General features: G+C 29.6%; 2 protein-coding genes across 2 annotated transcripts in view; one reads left to right on the forward strand and one right to left on the reverse strand.

Moving 5' to 3' along the window:
- The window catches only part of brn (beta-1,3-galactosyltransferase brn), a 435255-nt gene that overhangs the window by 191073 nt on the left and 221799 nt on the right, over positions 1-22383 (reverse strand). The gene's annotated exons all lie outside the window — the stretch shown is intronic.
- Positions 1-22383, forward strand: part of Fife (regulating synaptic membrane exocytosis protein fife) — a 188157-nt gene that overhangs the window by 79519 nt on the left and 86255 nt on the right. Inside the window, exon 2 of the mRNA XM_088259890.1 lies at positions 21570-21819. Coding sequence (XP_088116016.1) covers positions 21781-21819 — 39 coding nt within the window. The 5' untranslated portion in view covers positions 21570-21780. The remainder of the gene's footprint in view (positions 1-21569; positions 21820-22383) is intronic.

The raw sequence follows: 22383 nt of genomic DNA on the forward strand, positions 1-22383 counted from the left end.
ATTTCCTCATACATATCCGTCGATTGTTCTGACTCCTGACCTGACCACTTTAAGTATTTTTAACACTTGATCATGCTATGTTTTCCTCATTCCTGTTACGGTTTATAATTTATTTATTTTAAACATGTGAGGAAAACTTGGCTTGACTAAAAAAATAATAGGTGAAAAAAAATGGAAACTTGAAATAGTAGGTCGAATTGTATGTATATTGGACTACTTATGTGTACAACATCTACCTGCTACAGAATTCACTCCACCGCAATGAAATTCAGGTGGTATGCCAAGCATGCAAGGTGCTTCTCACCCCCGCCCCCGGTCCAACCCCTTCCCTCCCGCCCTCCACGTTCCACCCTTCTACACATGTACTTACATTTATACTTACACAGTCTTCTCCCCATCAAACACCCAACACCTGAAACAACACTTTTACATTTGATAAATAAATAAATGGCCTCATTACTAATTTATTAACGTACGAGTATTTAAATAATGAAAAACAATTCTAGCCTAATCCTCGGAGAAGTACTTTCAACATTTTATAGATATCTTAACAAAGATAATGATTTTGCACATAAAAAGCATTGATTACTTTGTGGTATGGTAATTAAACACTCTCCTTATAATCCATAGTTTACATTGTATAAAACCACTTTTTTAAACACTTATTTGTTACTATCGGTTTCGAAATATAGAAATTTTACAAGTAAATAAAACTGGTCTTTGTTTAGATAATCAAGAAAAATTGGAAATAAGCAAAGCAATCAATAAAGACTTACCCATAATAAATAACCAACAAAATTTAACTTCCAGTCCACTTTTGAAAATGTTCCCATTGTGATTCATTTGTCATTTATTTCTTATTCAAAAATTTAATTTTTATACAAATATCAAATCTTTAAAAAATAATAATTTTATTCTTATGACTTGATGATGGAATAATTTTCCGAAACCGGTAGTCGATGATCAATCGACGATAAGGAGAGTGTTTTAAAGATTAAGATTTTTGACTGCAATATGTATGTTTGAAAATTTACAATAAACAGAGTATATAACTTATCATCCGCTGGATAAAGTGATGAATTTATTTTAGATGTAACTATCACATTTCAGTCAATAATTGAACAACCACATTTAGTATGATATGTGGAACATTCGACCCTAATTTTGATGACAATGGTCATTTATATGAGTTAGGATCACCATCTGTTAAATTTTTTATTAAGTAGTATATATGACAATTTAACGAAATTTTTGTTTGCTTTAAATATTATTTTCACACTCATTTATAGATTTTATTTTAATATTAATATTTGAAGTAGTAAATCTTCAGGTTTCCACAGAGGAAATATTTAACAAATAACAACTTATATGCAACTTTGTGCTGAAACAATCCGTACAAATGCATTTAAGAATTATTCTCACGTAATATTAGAAAGCATCTCCTAGCAAAGGATAACGCAAATCACAATTAACACACTTAGTAATAAAAACTAACAAAATTGAACATATATTTATTTTGGTCAAAAGAACAATGATTTTTTTTGCAAACAAAAATGTATAACCTGCTTCCATTATCCAGATAGTCATTAAAAATATAAATTAAATAAAAAAGAGCTTTTCACAAATGGATAATGGATATGAGTAGATTTGAAATAGACATCAAAAGTAAGCCATGTTGTATTTGATTGCATGTCTTAAAAAATTCATTAAAATGGTATAATTTTATATATAAATATTTTAAAATATATTCTCGGCACGGAAAAACTCAGATCAACAGATTATTCTTGGAAAATATTAAGAATTTATTCTTAGAAAAATTACATTTAATTATGGAGAGTATAAGCCAGCTTGACTTTAACAAAAAGATGTTTTAGGACCTGTATCTATTGAATGAAAAGGCTCAGAAGTTGAATAGTCTGCCTGACATCTCCGAGCTTTTGTTCCTAATATACCTGAGTCACATTCAACACTAATACCCATTCAGGTATTTCAAAAGTCACAGACCACGAACAGAACATTAGTTTAAGGATATTTAATACTATTAATATAATATTTCAGTACAATTTCAGTTCTGAAAATATCAACGTTCACAATATTATGAGTGTGTTCAAATTCTTTTTTAGAAATTTTGTTTTTTTCACTAAGATCTTAAGTGAAGAAATCCAGATTTGTGAGCAAGTATTTGGACACACTAAAATTAAATATAATAACCAGTCAAAGTTTAATCAATAAATGAAAAAAATACAAATTTTCAAGAGTAAAAATAGAAATAACTTCCTTCATACAACTAAACATTACCATTAAATTCTTTGCATCAAAATTTAGTTTCTAAAAGTTGAAACAAAGAGCTAAACGTGTGTATGAAAAAGGTAAGCCTTAAATAAAAAAAGTTTTTTTTTTAATACAGCGTCAAGAACCTTTTAAAAGTTTCGTATCACCATTAAAGGATACGAAAATAACTCCCGACCTAAGAATTTTTCCTTAAAAAATTATGTTGAGAATATTTTTTGGTGAAAAATGGCACATAATTTACCCGTTTCAGTCTTTTAAACTTTCTTACCTGGAAGGAAGCCTTCCAGTTTCAGTTCTGAAGTAATATGAGGCCGCATCGATCATCCCTTCTCCCGATTGAAGCGTTTCACGTTTAGTAAAAGCCTCCTTTTTCATTCAGTGCAGAGTACGTCATTATCTCCGTATATCGAAAAGGTAGGTAAAAGCTCCACAGGTTTATCGATTTTCATCCCCCTCGCCTTCACAGGTTGCGCTGAAACGTATTGTTATCACTAGGAAAGCTTAAACACTGAGAGTTTTTTTTTTAATAAATCGTATTTAAACTGAAATGAGTTTTTGCCCAAATTAATTTACCAAATTACAACTAAAATTATTCTACTTTACTTTGTGAGCTTTTAAATTTATGTGCAGTATAAAATCAAACTATTCTGAACATTCAAATAAATTTTCAGTCAGTAAAGTTTTTGAATTTTTCATTTGGGTTCTTTGAAAAAAAAAGAGTTTTTTACTACAGAAATAATATGGCAACTTTTGTATCAGTAACTTTGCGTTCTTGGCTATCCAAGAACTTATGTAGCTAATTATTTTTACAAAAAATGTCGTGACTCTTTCAGTTAAAAGTATTTCAGCCCTTATATACAATATTTTTAAAAAAATCCCATTTTTCACAAATTGGATTTTTCTGTGATAATTATAGGATTCACCATCCATGACAGGGCATTTTTTTTAAAATACAAAATAAGATAGGAGTACATGAAACAATAAAAATACATGTAATATGGCTGTTCATTATTGGGTAGAAAAGTGAACGTTATACGAGTGTATAAAGTGATCACTCATCCAAACCAAATACCAAGAGGCCCTGAAATGCTATGAGCTTCATCTTCCTTCGTACAAATAAAAAAATAATAGATACTTCGTCTTAGGTAAGACAATTATATGTAACTCTCAATATATATTTTTTTACAGTTTTGAGATTTTTGAGAGAGAAGTGGATATTTTATGAACGTATTTCTGGAATTCATTGATCATTTGTTTTCGTGATATACAATCGATCCGCCCTTTCGGTAAATCATCATCTAGCATTATTTTGTATCCAGTGTTCTTAGAAAAAATTACATGAATAAAAGCATTATGTTATTCAATGTTTCGGCATTCACTAGGTGCTAAGAAGACATTATTAAATTATAAATAAAACACTTGAACCATTTCAGGATTATATACTATATCGTTTTTACGCACATTTGTCTAAGACATTGCATTTTGGCGTTATTTGGTCTACTTTCATACATGTTTTGCCAACTTCTTTCTCGAAATGATTAATTTCCGTACATTAGGGTTGGTACCAGGACTAAGTTTTCGCTGTTAGTATTTTGATTAACTTGAACATATTTTAGTGTACCATCCACTCTCTTACCAAAATTCATACTCTTTTCTTTTTACTTTGTCAATCTTTTTATCCCAAAAAAAAATATATAAAAGTTATCCACCATTTTAACGTTTCAAATTCCTCATAGTATTTTTAAATGCATATTTTTTTGTTTCTTTAATGTAAAGTTCTTATTTCTTCGACTAAGGGTATATACCCTTTTGTCTTATAATATTATATATGAACATTCGTCTTCCTACTTGACGAAAAGCACTCGAAATAAAGGGTTAAATGATATATGTTAATTGATATACATTTTCAGATTATACATATTCTTAAGTTTTATGTAAGAGCTTTTACGAACACAAAGCTTTTACGTAAAGCTTCTTCGTTTTGCTGGAGGCTTTTGTAACTTGTATTACGTGTAACAGCTTACATATAACTTCATACAAAAGTATTTGGATACGAATAAACTTTTGAGGGTTTCAGTAAATTGCCGCATTATAAAAAAATGTACTTAATTACAATGATGAAGTTTTCTTCGCTTCAGCGCTTTTTGTTTTTTTAAACTTCATTAAAAGCTAACGTATTTTTTATTCTTCTTTTGATCCTCATCTGCATCCGATGGTGGATAAGGCACTGCATTACATTGAAGCAATATTAACATGATTTTTTTGAGAAGTATTTGTATTCTTATTATGTACAAGTAACAAGAAAATTGTCCACCCCCGTAGTGTTAAGGTCAGCGCGCTCAGCTACCGCTCTCGATGTCCCGGGTTTGATTCCCAGGGGAGGTCAAATAAAATATTAGTGATTTTTTTGCTCTAATATTTAAACAATATTACCCTGGACTGGTACCTGAAGCGGAGGGCTGATCACCTTTCCTTCATGTGTTAACGATATATATAACACTGAGTTTATATGATGCAGTGCCCTATGCACCATTGGAGTGTGGATAAGGGTTAAAAAAACCAAGCAAATACCCCCCAGCAAAGCACACAAATCCCAATTAACACATATTTTGTATATTAAAAGCATTTTTAACTTTGTGGTATGGTAATATAACACTCTTCTTATCATTCATCGTTCACTTTGTGTATTAAAGTGGTATTACACAAACGAATTAGTGTTTACTAATAATAATAAAGTCGATAGCGTGCAGTACCCTATGTATTATTGTGTGCAAATAGGAGTAAAAAGAAGAAAAAATATATAATACTCTCCTTATCATTCTCTTTTCGTAATACCACTTTAATAAATAATAATGATTAAAGTGGTATTACACAAAGTGAACGATGAATGATAAGGAGAGTATTACAATTAACACATGTTATGTCAAGGTTCATAGAACCACAAGATCAAAACCTTCAAAAATTCATCAATTAAAACCTCACCTCTTTTGGTAAAAAAAACTTCATTACGGATATTGGAGGTGGATAATTCTGAAATATTAATGAGATCTCATTAATGTAGTCATGTGACATTTGATTGCGTATCATAAATAATTTCTTTTTCTTTTTCTTCTTCTTCTCAAACCTTTTGTTCATTACTGCTGGATATAGGCCTCTTCCATTTTTTTAAGGTCGGTTGCTGCTTGGAGCTAATTTTTACCACCCACAGGGGCTTTGTCATCGGACCATCTCTTTTGAAGTCTTCCAAAGCGTCTTTTATTCTCCGAAGGTCTCCATCTTAAAATTATAGTGTCTATCTTGTGGGGCCTTTTCTCGCAACATTTATTTTTTACTATAATTTTATTTAAAAGTATTGTTAAATGTGCATCAGTAACAGAAAAACCCATTGAGGACTCGTGATTTTTTATTATAATTTTTGATTATGCGTTTGATGAAAACCAATTAATGAAATATAAAAAAAAACAAAATTAAGTAATTCTCAAATATTTTAATCTCAAACTGTTTTTGAAGGCACAAGCGCCTCGTTAAATAGGTATATAGTTGTCTCCAAGAGTGAGATTAAACTAAAAAAACTCTATTTCTGAGTCAGTGATATAAACCATGGGACCACATCCCAAACTAAATTATAAAAGGAAAAGCTGCCTTGAAAGAGAAGCCTCCTTTTGTTGATTTGTACATACACATACTTTCTTTAGTTTCCGGTAAAAGAAGAGTAACGTTTTTAGTATAGCAATGTTGGATTTTATATCACTACAGGATATAATTGTGATTGAATCCCTTGTTTACCCTATTTTTTATAACTCTTATCCGCACCTAATGGTGCGTAGGGCACAGCATCAAATTGACGCAGTGTTATCTTGATCATTACTTACATGAGGCAAGGTGATCACTCTTGCGCTTCAGGAACCAGTCCAGGGTAATATTAAATAAATATTACAGTGTTAAATCACTAATATTAATTTTCACCTCCCCCCCTGGGAATCGAACCCGGGACCTCCAGCACGGTAGCTAAACACGCTGACCATTACACCACGGAAGCGGACAACCCTATATGAACGGTTTACCCTATATGAATATGAAACTATTCGGTTAGTCCATTTTTATTTTATTATATCCTTATGTTATGCTCCAGAATCCTAACAAGATAAATAAAAAATAACATAACATATGTGGGTATAATCTGTAACTTTGCTTTTGAGAATTTTTTCCGGAAAGGTTTATTAGGATTTGAACCTTTTCCGAATATCAAAATAATTTTTATGAAGAAATGTTTTGCATACGAATGAATACATTTCTACCCCGAAGGGTTGCTTTCTTTCTTTTTTACATGTACAAGTTATGCTTAGGGTTGGAGAACTTACAAAACATACAATTCATTCTTCTTTCCATGAATTGTGTAGGTACTAAACTTATCGACATTTTTCAGGTTCTTTGAAACGTGCCAGGGAAATAAAAGAAATAACAAACATTGTATTACAATACTTATGTGGATTTAAGTATTATTAACATACAATATATAATATACACAATTTCGTAACACATGAATAGCGGTATTTTTGTGGGAATTATTTCACCTTATTAGGGTATTTCAACAAGGCTGGTTTCAAATAAACATATTTTAAATATACTAGGATATTTGAAACATACCTTTTTTCATATAAAATGTTAAAGTTTTAGCAGATTGCACATTATTGTGTATTCCCTAACATTTTTTTTATCAAATGGTCCTCTCTAGAAGTAGTCACGCTGCTTCCTTTTTTTCGGTCTAGAAAATCTAGTTTCTTGAAACGTTTTTATAAGACTCTTCACAGTATATTCCGAGCCACAATGAGTAATTTTACGTTTCGAAATATTTTCCTTCCACTGTGTGATTATAATTCATTTGATCGCAACACTATTTTGCTTAAATCTTCCCATGATTTTTGATGTGATGCGATGTGATGTGATATTTACGCTCACGCAAGTAAAACAAGACTGGTGTAATATTTAAATGTTTAAATATTGCAAATAGATGACCTATAACATCCTTAATACGACGTATAAAAGAAATGTTTATAAATAAAGCATTTCTCAGAAGAGGAGTTCACTCAAGTCAAGGATTGCGGTAACATGTAAGTGCGATTGTTTTCGTATCCACCGGTGTATAAATTGACCAGTTATTTTATTTAAAATATTTTAAGTATATTTATCAAATCCTTTATGTAAGTAAAATCCAGACTTGTCTTTGTTCAATTGGACACACTTAAAATATTTTTAATATTTTTCAAATACAACAAAATAAAGTTTATCATCATTTGATGTAAAAAGCACAAGACGGCTAGCAAATTTACAATTTAAATCATACATTGTTTGAAATGTTTCTTTAAAAAGATTTTTAAGAAGTGAAACATAATGAAAATTTTCATTAATGCCTATTACATGCAAGAATGCTTTTTAAATTACACGGGAGAAGGAATTGCAAAAGTGTGACGACACAGAAAGCCTTTTTTGTTTTTAAAAAGGTGATATTATGGTGAGAAGCTTTGTTTAAGGGGAAAAGTAGCGCCTCAAAGGGAGTGCTGTTGTCTTATGTCTTTTTCGCAACCCCTTAAGATCCTATATACACATTACAACTTGTTTTATCTACCTAGGGGTAGTACGAGACATTCAAGGGTCAGGATAGCAAAAAAGTCTACCATATTTTATTTTCACAAAAAATATGTACATGGAAATGAAAATTCAGCTTGATAAAAAGAGATTTTTTATCTTCAGTAAATATATAAAGGATTGTACAATTTAAGATTAGTGAAATTGAAAGAAATTCAAAGCTGAGGGTATGTATAAGGAGATATATGAATCTGGAAGAGGCGAAGGTTGTTTGGATATATACATAGATTGGTATGATGTTCTATTAGTTTTTACCTTATTAACAAATATATATATATATATATATATATATATATATATATATATATATATATATATATATATATATATATATATATATATATATATATATATATATATATATATATATATAAATATATGTATATATATATATATATATATATATATATATATATATATATATATATATATATATATATATATATATATATATATATATATATATATATATATATATATATATATATATATATATATATATATATATATATATATATATATATATATATATATATATATATATATATGTATATATATATATATAAATATATATATATATATATATATAAATATATATATATATATGTATATAAATATACATATTTATAAATATTTATTTATCTATATATTTATAATGATTTCGATGACCGATATTAATCAGGAATTCGCTTTTTAAGATGAGGTGGAAAATATTGTGGAAACTGTGTTTGAGAAATTCATTGAAGGAAATTGATACTTAATTTGGTAGATTTGTCTGACTTCAAGTGTGATATATAACAACGGTAACGAGAACTCGGGATAAATTTTGAATATATATTTATCTAATTTGTGGCGATCTGAAAGTGTCATAAATTGCCTCGTTAGTTCGCGATGACTTACTTTTTAGTATCATAATTTACAGCACGGTGTTTCCTGTAACCCAAGGTATATTGTTCATGACGTAAGGATACCTTGTATATAGAGTAATTACGTCACGTAATTTCCTAAATATGGAAATAGATTTTAAGTACTTTTATTCTAAATTTCACTTGGTAAAAAACTTTAAAAAAAAAATCTATTGCCACACGTGTTTCGATGCATTTCACATAATTTTTAAACGAAAGCATCGAAACGTGTGTCACAATACATTTAAAAAAGTGTTATTTACCAAATGAAAGAAAAATTAAAAATGGATGGGTATTCTATCAACAAATGAATTTTGTATCCTTATTATTATGTTTCTAAAATCTAATTACAATGTTCTATGTACAGTGAATCCAAATATTTTGTTATACAATATGCGAATTTTTCTTGGTATGCAAAAGAAAGCCATATTAAAACACAAAAAAGTCCTTTTTTGTGAGGTCAAGGGATATTGCATCCCTTATGTCACCGCGACCATATTTGGTCTATTGTGACCTCCCTCTGTAGTGGTCTTCCAAAGGATGTGACTTCGTTTGCGAGCGTATATAACTTAGCGAACTATATAGAATGTGGATTGGCGTTTCTTTATCTTCCATACAAAATCTGCATACTGGGGAGTTATGTAGTCTAATTTTTATCACGTGTTTCCTCAGTCTGGAGTGTCCTGTCAAGGTCCTAGTTAGGATCCTTATTTGTTTTTTGCTAAGCTTTAGAGCTTCTGTGGTGAATTTTCGCGAGTACTCTATGATCAGTTCCTTTGCGTGTTTCATCCCTAAGCTGTTGGACCAAATCTCTTGGCTCTTGTCCGTAGCCCAGTTTTTTAGACTAAACTTGATAGTGCTGAGTGTCAACCGCATATGGGCTTAGGGTTCATTGATGGCCTCTCAGCATCAGTTCTTGCAAGTTTATCAGCAGCCTCGTTGCCCATGACACCACAATGCCCATGCACCCAAACCAGCCTTACCGCGTTTCTCTCCCAGGCGGTTAAGAGCCTCGATGCAAAGGAGTCCTAGTATGAACCCGAATTTTTAGATATGAAGCATGGATTTGGCAAAAGACAGTTAAAATGAAGTCAATGCGATTCCTCAGATAAATGTGTGGCAAAACGATGTATGATTGATATTCTAATAGTGATATAACGAAAGAATGCACATCTAAGAAGCATGTTCGATAAAATTTAAAAAAAAGTGTTGAGATGGTTTGGAAATGCGGAAATAATGAGTAAACAAATATTAGTAAAACAAATTTATGATTTGATGCGAATGTAGCATAAAATATAATTTATATCACTCTAAGGATGATATATTAATATCAAAGGTTAAACTTCAGTTAAAACATCTTTCGTTTTTATATAACAGTTATATTCTAGTTATAAAATTAAAATTATTAAACAAGAGCTGGAGTTTTCCTAGAATTCTTGAATGAAGGTATTTTCATATCACCCGTAATAATTTAAAACATGTTTACGGCGCATTTAAAACATTTCCGAGCAAGAGAAAGAGATAAAATATAACATATTTTCCCCGAAATGAGATATTCTGCAAAAAAATCGAATGTATTAAAAGAAATATGTTGGAAATTTCCTTTGTTACTTAAAATATTAATTTATTGTATAATAAAAGAACAACCCACCATTTTTTCTTGACAAACACTCTTCGCCTCCCCCACATTCATGCATCTCCTCATTTTATTATTTGACATCTCATCAAAGATGAAGAAGATTGGTTTAAATGATCAATTTACACACGTGCAACATTCACCAATTCTATCCATTATTGACAACAACACTACTCAAATTTTTGGAAGCTCTATATACATGAACCAATTTCGAAACGTTGTTCTTGAATCACTAGAACTTTACTAGAGACATCTATTGGTGAGATGAAAAGAAGCTTTTCTCATTCATACCCACCAATTATCCCACCTCTTAATCTGAACAGGTTCACGATTTTGAAATACTGTATCATTCCATGTTTTCTTTGGTCTTCTGTGCTTTGTAAATTCACATCACAAATAAATTTGTTTTACCGTTCTTTCCTCACTCATTCGTTCCACATGTCCAAACCATCTTAACACGCCTTTATTTTCAAGATTATGCTCATGCTGCTTCATATTTTTCCTTGGTTAACCTTTTGAACATATATCAAGCATCGCTTTCCCGCACATTTGTGTGAAGTAACGCATTTCGACTGCTTTATATTATACCACCAAATCCAACTCCATACCACCAGTCTTCTTATTACACCACCAAATGTAATACATTCTTGTATTGATTCGTCAGTCATTTTGTGGTAAAATCCATCTTATTATTTTTATTTAAGTTTTACTTAGTTAATACCACTATGTAAATAGTGTAGTATTTACTTTGTAAAACTAAAATTAAATAAATAAATTTTGTTCTTCAATAATTTGTTAAAATTACTACATATTTTAAATTATCGAGTTGTGCGTGAGCGATATCAGTTCAAATAATCATTCATTTCTCCCGTTGAATACGTTTATCAGTTCGAATAACAAATGTTCGCACATTTTCTGAGCAAAATCACTTAGTTCAGTAATAAATTAGAGCATGTCGGAATATGCCTTTACACTGAAGATTATTATATAAAATAAAATACTAAAAGCTTAAATAATGGCCCAGAAGTGTATTCCTAAAAAGATTTATCGGTTTTACGAGGACGTCTGGAAGAAGCTTTGAGAATATTATAAAGGCATTATTAGCATTAGGCAAATTGTAGAAAATTCTTTAAAATAATGATGATATGTTGATTTCCATACCTCTTGGAACTTTGGAACGTTTTTACCATTCAATAAATTCATTGTGAATCAATAAACCAGCGAGTGCATACATTATTTAATTTATTTAAAATTTAAAAAAAATCATTACAGTTTTTAGGTTCGTATTTATTACACATACAAAACACACTACACAAAAAATTTATCTAAATTCATAGAAAAGTATTTGATTCAAAGTATTCATTCGGCAGTCACATTGTGGTAAAATCTATCCATTTTTAATTCCACTGTTTCTTAAAATATATTGTGACGCGTGTTCCGATGCATTCAGCATCATTTTTAAACACCGTATTTATTTGTAAATGTTTGTTTGAGAATGATGTGAAATGCATCGAATCACGTGTCACAATATATTTTAAGAAAAAGTGGTATTAAATTAGTAAAATTTACATTAAAAATGTTTAGTATTTGACTGGTGATGTCATCATCTTTAATCTATATGATTTAAAATATAAATGTTTATTTGTCAAAAATATTTAATCTTCTAATGCCTTTAAAGGATTGGTTTAAATTTTTTCGTTTCAGAGCGTTTTATTTATACAACTTGATGTTTTTACATTTGAACAGGTAATTTTCTGTTGTTGAAAAATGGCTTTATTGATCATAATTGCAGTGATATCTATTGAAGATCAAATGATACACAGCGTGCTTTTCATTTAACAATTTAGGATTTTCATAGATTTTCAATATGTTTATCGGTTCACAAGCATGTATGAAATGTCTGCTTATAATCTTTTTTTTTAATTTCTATTTTATCCGTCTAAAGTTCAAGGTATTTTATTCTTTCATTAAGCTATGAATGAAAAGATTTTATTAATAACAAATATAATATGACGTTATTAGAAGTATTTGGATAAAACTACCCTAAATATGGGAGTTTATTGGTAACTTTACAAGCTAATTGAGTAAAAAAACTGTATGTTTGTACGAGAAAAACATCGGTTGTTGACCTTCCATCATTAATTTTGTATTCTCATTAAATAGCCGAGGCATGGATCAATTTATTATTAATTTGGGTAGATTTCCCAAAAGAATTCTACGTCATTTTCTTACTCTGTTAAATTTTTCGTCTTGTAATCATAAAGGATAACCTCTGATGGATTCAATTTTTCCCATTTCTCGGTCATAAAATAAAATAACATTTTTCAATGGATTTAATCAAACAGTTTAAGTTCCTACTTTTTATTTTTATACAATATCAGATAAAAATTATAAGGAAACGTCCACAATTTTTGACGTTCATCAGTAACGGAACGTTTCTTTTTAAGTGTACCTAATACTTTTTCATAAATCTGGATAATCTCCACTGAGGAGTTTTTATTAAAAACCTGATTTATGAACAAGTATTGGGACATACTAAAAATATTGTAAATAAAAGATATGTTTTTTCTAGTAAATTTGCTCCCAATTTTATAATAATAAAATATTAACAAGTATTGTTTACAACATTTTGAGTGTGTCCAAATACTTGTTCACAAAATCTGGATTATCTCCAATTACAGGAATTATTTTCATATTATTTTTTGACATCTCATCAAAGATGAAGAAGAATATGGAAGTCTGGGCATTTACGGGGCTGACGACCGTCATAGGCTGATTTAAGTGATCACTTTACACACGTGTAACATTGGGTAGAATTGGTGAATGTTACACGTGTGTAAAGTGATCACTTAAACCAGCCTATGATGGTCGTCAGCCCCGTAAATGCCCAGACTTCCATATTCTTCTTCATCTTTGATGAGATGTCAAAAAAAAAGTATTGTTTAAATATAATATAATATTATTACGCAGTTCATGTCCTTTTTCTGTCATGTATTTGAAAATTTTAAAACAAACCTTTTTTTCAAAAAAATTACAGGGCTGTTGTATTAATTTCATAAAAATTAAATCTCATTTTTTCTTTCACAAAGAATATTTGGACAATGGAGTTAATTATAATATGATAATAATGCGTTCTTAATAAAGGTTTTGTAATATTATTTTAGGGTCGATATGTTTTTTCCATTTGCGAGTCTTTGATGTCGAACGCAAAACAGAGTTTTTGAAAATTCAATGGCGTGGGTATTATAAAGAATAAAAGGCGGAAGTAATGAACTTTTTTTTTATTAAAAAATCCCATCAGATAAAAAATATTATTTTTGTAAACACGAAATGACAAAAACACTCGACTTATAAAGACATTATATTTAATTAATTCAATGGTTTGTATTTTAAATGTTAAATCAAACACTGATTTTTTGAGTCTACTAAGTAGTATTTTATTGTTAAAAAACACTTAAAAAATAATTTTGTGACACTTGTTTCGCCTAGTTATGGCATTTTAAAACAAATGTCATTAAAATTAATTGTCATTGATTTTACATTTTATACATAAATTAAAATGGAGTTCTACATATTAAACGCTAAATCTATAAATAACTCGATGGTTCTTTCACAACATTTTTATATTAACACATTTTTTTAAGTTAACACTTTATTCTAGTTCTACTTATAAAACCTATACCCTTACACCCTTTACTATGACTATTTGTATACCCACACACAGGCCATGTCTTTGTGGGATTTTTTTTGTATTCATTTTTATATTTTATTCATATTTTTTCGTATTTGAATCTATGTTATGTAATGCAAAAGAATTTAAAATATAGAAAAAAAATAGGATGAGTCCAAAACCTTGTTCATAAATCTCACTACTACGTTGAATGATAGAAATGAGGTTTGTTTTCATATTATTAAAAAAAAACATTGTTTACCATATTAAAATTTTTGATTATTTAGTCAATAAGGTCACACTTGCTATTTCTTATATGGTTTGGATTTTAGACGGTTTCAGCGATATTATTTTTTATTCTTCTAATTTAAGTCAAACACATCCAAACAACATGGATTTTTTCTACAATATTTTCATTTAAATAATTTCAACGAGAAAATGCTGAAAGCTGTCAACTGACATGGATGTTTTAAACTTATTATTTTTCATTCATTTATCTCTGGATTAGAAAAAAATTCACCAAAAATATTATGCTGGGTGTCATCAGCAAATTTAAAATTTACTATTGATGAAGTAGCATTCTTAAAAAAGTCTAATTTTGGAAATCGTGGTTGGATGATTTTTGCATCCATATGGTTCAATTAAAAGTCAATATTTTTCTAATGTTGCGTTAGCCGTTAAAACCCTTTCCTAAAAAGTAGAATTCTTCTTAACTTCTACTCACCTCAAAAGGATATCTTAGTAACAGTCGAGTGCACTTAAAGTTATAAGCAAGTATATTCCGAAGAAACATCAAAGATCTGGGTCACCAAGTTTGGCTTTCATCTTGTTTCTCTTCAATATTCACACCATGTTCCCCGCTTGACTTTTAAATTCTTCGCTAGAAGTTTATTTTCTTCTTTACATTGCGTTTTGAAACTAAACAAAAATACAAAGAGTTTTCTCTTTAAAAAAAATAATCTTACAAAACTGACTAAGTTACTCTCTAAATACATCTTTGTTTAAGATATTATGTCATAATTAGCGAAATTAAAAAAAAAAAAACACTTGTTTTTTAACACTTGAGTTATGTTCATTTTACTTTATCGACTAGTTTCGGAAGCTATCCTTCCATTTTCAGGTCTAAATATAAACTAAAACATAAATTATTATCTGTTCTGTAAGTATGCAGGGAGGTAACTTAGGGGGAGGGGGGGTGAGTCATGAGGTGGAGTTTGAGAATAAAGGAAAAATGGAAAGCAAAGGAGAAGAATTTTTATAAAAGTTTAAGGTTTTTAGTTCTCTAAATTTTCAAAGTTATTCGTTATTTGGCCTTTGTGTATAATAATTTTAGTTTATGTGAGTCTTATGAGTGATTATTATCTATTATGTGATTTGCAAATTGCATAATTCGTGATTCTGAAAGAATGACGTAAAATAATTTATTGTTGAAACTTATATAGCATTAACTGTATGAACGTTTATTTGTTTACATTTTTTTCCTCTTCTTTGTAGAAAACTTTCTGAGAATTTCGATAGAATCTAATCAACAAAATTAGTGAAATTACTTTAATAGTCAATCTATGAAGAAATTAGTTAAACAAAGTTCTAAAACAAAATCTTTTTGATGTATTTTTTTTCCTTTGATATTTTTCAATTTGATATTGTGTTTCATCTTTCTGTGAAATTATACCAAAATTATTTTAAAGTTAACTAAGAAAATTTAGTTGTTTTCATGAATATTAGGAAAAACTTTTTTTACTTTCATAAATATTTTCTTTTGAACCCAAAACTCGCGATTCCTCCCCCATTCTGACATGTTCTTTTGAAAAACATTACATTTCCATATTCGTGTCTAAGTTTTTTTTATAATACATAAGAAGTTTTCGAGAAAACCTGTAATATTTTGATTTGTTTTGTAACAGGGAATTCTCACGGTTGTCAGTCTGCTTTCATTTTTCTGACTGAAAACGAGGTTATTTTTTTATCGAAGAAAATGTTTCAAACTGATTTCGAAAAAGTTTTAAAGGTCTTAAACCTTTTTGGGTTTTTAAAGAAAGCAGGGATATTTTCAATACCTCATGCGGATTGTATTTTAGTGGGATTTTGAGGGCAGAAAAAAAATTGTGGGGTGCAAATAAGATAAGAAATTTTCAATATTTTAGAAAATAATTCATACATGTATGTACGTATATGTTTACATGTTATAGTAGATTAAATGGAAACTTAGTATATCAGATATGATTTTAAGGAAGTGAGCTAGCATTTTATTTTTTCTGAATACAAGTATCAAATACAATAAGGTCAAAAATATAAAACAAAGTTGGAATTAAATAATGACTTGTTTAAAAGATAATCACGCCAATTATGCTCAAATTTTGTTGCTTTAAACATATTTCTAGCTTATATTTGACACAAAAAACATGAACTGGAAAGAAACATAAATTGAGAAAAAGTAACGATTACTATTCCAATCAGGTAACCGAAAAAGCGAGAGTTATCGAATTTGATCTATGTACTTTTAAAATTGTACCTTTGACAAATTTGGTCCCTGTTATTTCGAATTTGGTCCATGTACTTTAAAAATCGGTACACGCAATTTCGAATTTGGTCCATTTAATTTTAATTAATTCCACGCAATTTGGTATTGTACCTTTCGTGCATTTGATAAGTCTATTTGTGAAAAAAAACTTTTTTTCATATTCAATATGTAATTTATAAACTTGTAAATGAAAACTGTGATTGGTATAGTCAAATTGAACTAATAAAATGGAAAAATAATTTGGTTCTTTCACATTCAAAATGTGATCTTACGGTCAATTTCTCAACGAAATTTTTACCATGTAAATGAAAATTATAATTTGTATAGTCAAATACCACTTATAAAATATGAAAATAATTGGGTTTTTGCACATTTAACATATGATTTTACGGCCTATTTAGATTTCTAAACGTTTTAATGGAAACCGTGGTTTTAATTGTCGAAATTAATGTAAAAAATGTAAAAGTAATTAGTTTTTTTTCACATACAATACGTCGGCTGTCCAAACTTAAAACACAGCGAGGGACATTTTTTGTAAAAAGGTTTTTTTGCATTTTTGGACTAAGTAGATACTATTTAATCTAAAAATGCAAAAAACGTTCTTAAAAAAAGGTCCCCTACTGTGTTTTAAGTTTGGACAGCCGAAGTGATTTTATGCTCAATTTTGATTTTTAACCATGTAAATGGAAACTTTAATTTGTGAAGTCAAATTCCACTCATAAAATGTGAAAATAATTAGGGTTTTTTCACATTCAACATGTGATTTCTAAACGTGTAAATTGAAACTGTGATTTTCACAGTCAAATTCCTCTAATAAAATGTAACTGTTGGCGTATAGCACAAGTTCCCAGATCGTGGCGGTCCAAGCGTGGAATGGCCAATGAAATCAGACGACGGAACCGTATAATACGAAAGCGAATACACAGATGGCATACAAAATGAGTTTCTGCAGCGGAACAAATTGAAAGGATACATGCTTCGCGGAATTGGAATAGGAGATACACATTGTATCAATGAAAATTGACAAAGCGTCGCACAGTCCGAGATTTATAAATTTTCACGGCCGTAAATTAAATTGAAAAAATCTTGGATTTCATCGAAAATTTTATATTTTATTTCATGAAAAATTTCATCAAAAAATTCATCAAAAATTTCATCTTTTTCTCTAACTTTTGTTTTTCATACAACGTTTACTGCATCTGAGGGCTCAATTGCCCTTAGCGGTGCCCTCATACGTATCAAAAACCTCTTGAATCTGGTACCCCTACATTTATGCGTATAATGAAAATGAAACGAAAATAAATAATTTCCAGCAGTCAGGTCAGGAGTCGGAATAGTCAGCGCGTATATATGAGGAGATACATGAATGTACAAGAGATGACAAATGTTTGCAAATAGAAAGTTTTGTTACGTTTTATTCTCTCTGCCTGCCCTGTGGGCAAGTGGAATGATTATTTGGTTAGTTATAAATAATTTCTTCACTGGCTTGACATATTCAAAACACTTTTTCTTAAAATCATTGTGTTGCATATGTAAGAAAATACGTAATTAGATTAGTTTAGTAAAGTTAAATAATTGTATTCAAGTGTGATATATAAACCTTGGAAGTTAAATTGAAAGTCAAAATATATCCTTGAGGTAAGGTATTTAGTAATGATTTTTGTAAATTTTTATTTTGATTGTGACCGGTAAATTCTTGAAAATTACCATTGTGTGGTTTTTAAATGTAAGGTTTTACAGAAAAGCAACATAAGCACTTCTAAAGAACACTAAATTGGTTTAGCAAAATGGTTTCTAACGTATAAAAATAATAAATAGGTACCTACATTAACGTGCCGTTGAATATACGTGTAAAATGAATAAATAAATAAAATAAAAATATTCTTATGAGTTGAATTTACCCTTTCCACTGTTTTTTTTTTCTTAATCGATTCGCTTGTCACTTTGTGGTATTATCTATCTTATTTTGATTTAACATGTCAAATACTACTTTTCCTTAACATACAAGTCGCAATTTATTCAACATCATCGTCAAATACCGTTTGTGAAGCTTAGACTATATTTTAAAAGAGTGTTTTTGGGATGTTAAAGGATGCAAAACGGGTACATTTTAAGAAATAGTTTCGTTTATATAGATTTTTTTAAATTGATTTTGAAAACATCTTACATCTCTGCTTTTTGTCTTCAGACGACATTTGTCTTCTTTCTTTCTTACATTTTTTTTTATACAAATGTGAAGTCGTAATAATTTTATTTTAACGACGTAATGAAATAATGATTTTCCGAAACCGGTAGTCACGATTAAGTGTTCATAAAAGTGGTATTACATAAAGTAAACAATGGATGATAAGGAGAATATTTTATTACCATACCACAAAGTAAAGTAATGTACCCGATAATACCCCTATAAATATGAATATTTTACTGGTAGACTTTGTTTATATAGGCTTTGAGTATTTTGAAATTATTTTCAGTAAATATAAAAATCGTAATCGTAAAGGTAACGAAGTTTTGTCCGTAATGGTGTTGTAATCGTAATTAATACTAAGTACTGTAATATTAAAAAAAATCCCTCAACCGCAGTTTATTATGACCATTTTTGGTGTAAACGCTGACGACAGTAATCATTTGAATGTTTGTAAAACAAACCGCATGGTGTAGCAACAACTTCGTTAAATTTTCATTACAATGTCGTCACTTTTAATGTCATTAAGCTTTTTTAAACGAGATTCCAGTTATTTTTATCGCGTAGATAAGAAAATTTATGTCCCGGTTTAACATATTAAATTTTCACAAACGACAACTTGATTTATCTACATTTACCCAAAACATTTCAGATTTTTTTGTTAACACAAAAATTCGGCTGTAAAATTAAATTATATTGCTCCCGAATTTTTTTCCGTAATTAAATAAGTATATTTAAAATTAATTTTTGCGTTTTAAAAGCTTCGATGTTGGTGCAAAAAGCCCCTTAAAAATTATAATTTAAATTTCAGCCTTCATTAGATCTGGCTTAATTAATTTATAAGGGGTTTGCGAGTAATTTGTGTATTTGCGATTTAAAGGTTTTTAGGGCATTTTTAAATGAACATTTCAAACGGTAATTTAAAAACGCCAAATACAAATAATTGTCAAACTTAATAAAAAATTCATGAAAAAATATTATTCATTCCAATATCGAGAATTGACGTAGGAATTTAATTTTTAGTACAAAAACGTCCCTAATTCGAAAAAAAACTTGTTATTTTATGTTTTATTTAAATTTTACTTGGTGAAATACCACTCTTTCTCAAAACCTATTATGATACGTGTTTTTATGTATTCCGTATCATTATCGAACACCGTATATGTTACTTGCTTATGTATATGATGCTGAATGCATAGAAAAACGTGTTACGATAGATTTTAAGAATCCGTAATATTAACCTAGTAAAATTAAAATTGAAAATGGATAGATATTACATTAAATAGAAGTGGTTGATGTCAAAAAATCTGTTTTACTTAAATAAATCATTAAAAAAATGTTTCAACCCTCTTCATATAAAAATAAATATTAAATGAACTAATTATCACGCCGCTTCCCCGCAAAGGTTGGGAAAGAGAATAGAACGCCTCACCACTCTGTCTTTGCAAACATTATTCGCCCCTTCCACATTCATGCATCGCATACACACCTGTCGATTATTCCTACTCCTGACCTGACGAAGTATTTGAGAAAAAATATATGTTTTTTGAAAAATATCTCTCAGTGGTTTTAACAATTTATGAATATATGTAAAAAAAACATTTATTTCGATTCCGTTAGGAATATCATATTCAAACATCTTAGATAAAAAAAGGAAAAATTATTTTGATTTCGGGGGGTATAATTTGTTATATTTTCTTTACTTTAAATAACTTCCAAGGGTAGAATAATATGTTAACGATGTCAAATTCGAATCAATCATTTGATATTCGTGTTAAGGTCTCATTAATTTAATTTATCGCTTGAATTTGTATGATATTAGCCGCTGTCCATTTTAACAAGTAGATAAATGGACATGTACATTAAAAAAAAAGAAACACCCCATTATTCATAGATATTTCGATCGATACTAGAGGGACACAAGTTATAATTTATGGGGTTTTAGTGACCAAATCGTTTGCGTGTAATTTAAAGAACGATTTTTATCGAGAATTTTGATGTAGAGACAGATGTTAGAACTTATTAGTTACATACGAAATGTTAGATGAACGTTTCATTTCCGTTTTTGTAGGCAAGATATGATTTTGAAAACGATTTTCTTATTTAAAATTACAAAATGAGAAAGTCACATCAGGTCATAAATTATATGTATGCTTTTACTTGGTGGTTAGTCATTTTTACGTTTATATTTTTTTATAAAAATGTTAGTAATACTAATAAATAACCACTCACCGAGATTTTTATGTATGCCGGTTTTTGAACGTACCCGTCTCTTCGTCAGGACAATCACTACCACAGCATGGAAACAATACTACCCCTCACTACCATAGCAATATTCACACACTTAAAACTACACAAAATGTTTATCACATGCGATTTATTACCTTGTCTTTCTATAAGTAACGATCAAGATAAAACTGCGTAAATACGATGTAGTGCCCTATGCACCATTGGGTTTGATTAAGGGTTAAAAGAAGAAGAAAAACTGACTTCAGTGCACTGTGTACTCTGTTCCCATCTTTCAATCACCTCTATACATCTATATTCATCTCTTTCATAAACCATGGTTTTGATTTGACGACATTCATCATCATATCACTTTCCTTGCACACATTATACACCTTTGACCTTATATTCTCTACTATCGGCAATAAAAACAGCATCGTCAATTAATTTTAAAGCCTATTTTTTTTTAATAATTTGTTTTATTTAAGTATGAAAGTGACTGAAAGATCGAGAGATAAAATAATAAAGCATATCTAATGGCCATCAGTGACAACAAGTTTTTTTAAACCTGCCATGAAAAAAAGTGAAAGTGTTGGTGAATTAATACTAGTGTTACAAAGTGCAGAATGAGGATTGGACCTGATCTTCCACGAGGATAGTCAAGTCAGCTTGTGACTCCTGACCAAGAAAACTGCACTCATGATGCTGCCAACTAATGTGATGTCCTTCGTCAAGAAGGTAAGTGTATTTTATACTTGTATATTAAAAATAAAACACTTGTATATAACCACTTTTTGAGTTTATTAATGTAAGAAGAAAAATATGGAAGTCTGGGCATTTGCAGGGCTGACGATCGTCATAGGCTTGTTTAAGTGATCACTTTAAGTGATACACGCGTAACATTCACCAATTCTACCCACTATTGACAACCACACTACTCAAATTCTTGGAAGTTCTATATATATGAAACAATTTAGAAACCTTGTTCTAAATGTCTCTAGTGAAGTTCTAGTGATTCAAATTGTTTCAAATGGTTTTCAACGGTAAAACAAATTTATGAGGCGAATGTAAGTGGAAAAAAGAGCAGAGGAAGACCGAGAAAAACATGGCACGATCAGGTATGCCAAATACTTGAAAGTGGTCAGGTTAGGAGTCGTAACAATCGGCGGGTATGTATGAGCAGATGCATGAACGTGGAAGAGGCGAAGAATGTTTGCAAAGACATAGTGGTGTGGCGTTCTATTCTCTCTGCCTACCCCTGCGGGGAAGCGGCGTGATGGTTAGTTAGCTAGTTATTTAGTT

Source organism: Brachycentrus maculatus, unplaced genomic scaffold (genome assembly GCF_059751285.1).
Source record: "Brachycentrus maculatus isolate JH-2025_06_01 unplaced genomic scaffold, ASM5975128v1 h1tg000121l, whole genome shotgun sequence".
Classification (NCBI taxonomy): Eukaryota; Metazoa; Arthropoda; class Insecta; order Trichoptera; family Brachycentridae; genus Brachycentrus; species Brachycentrus maculatus.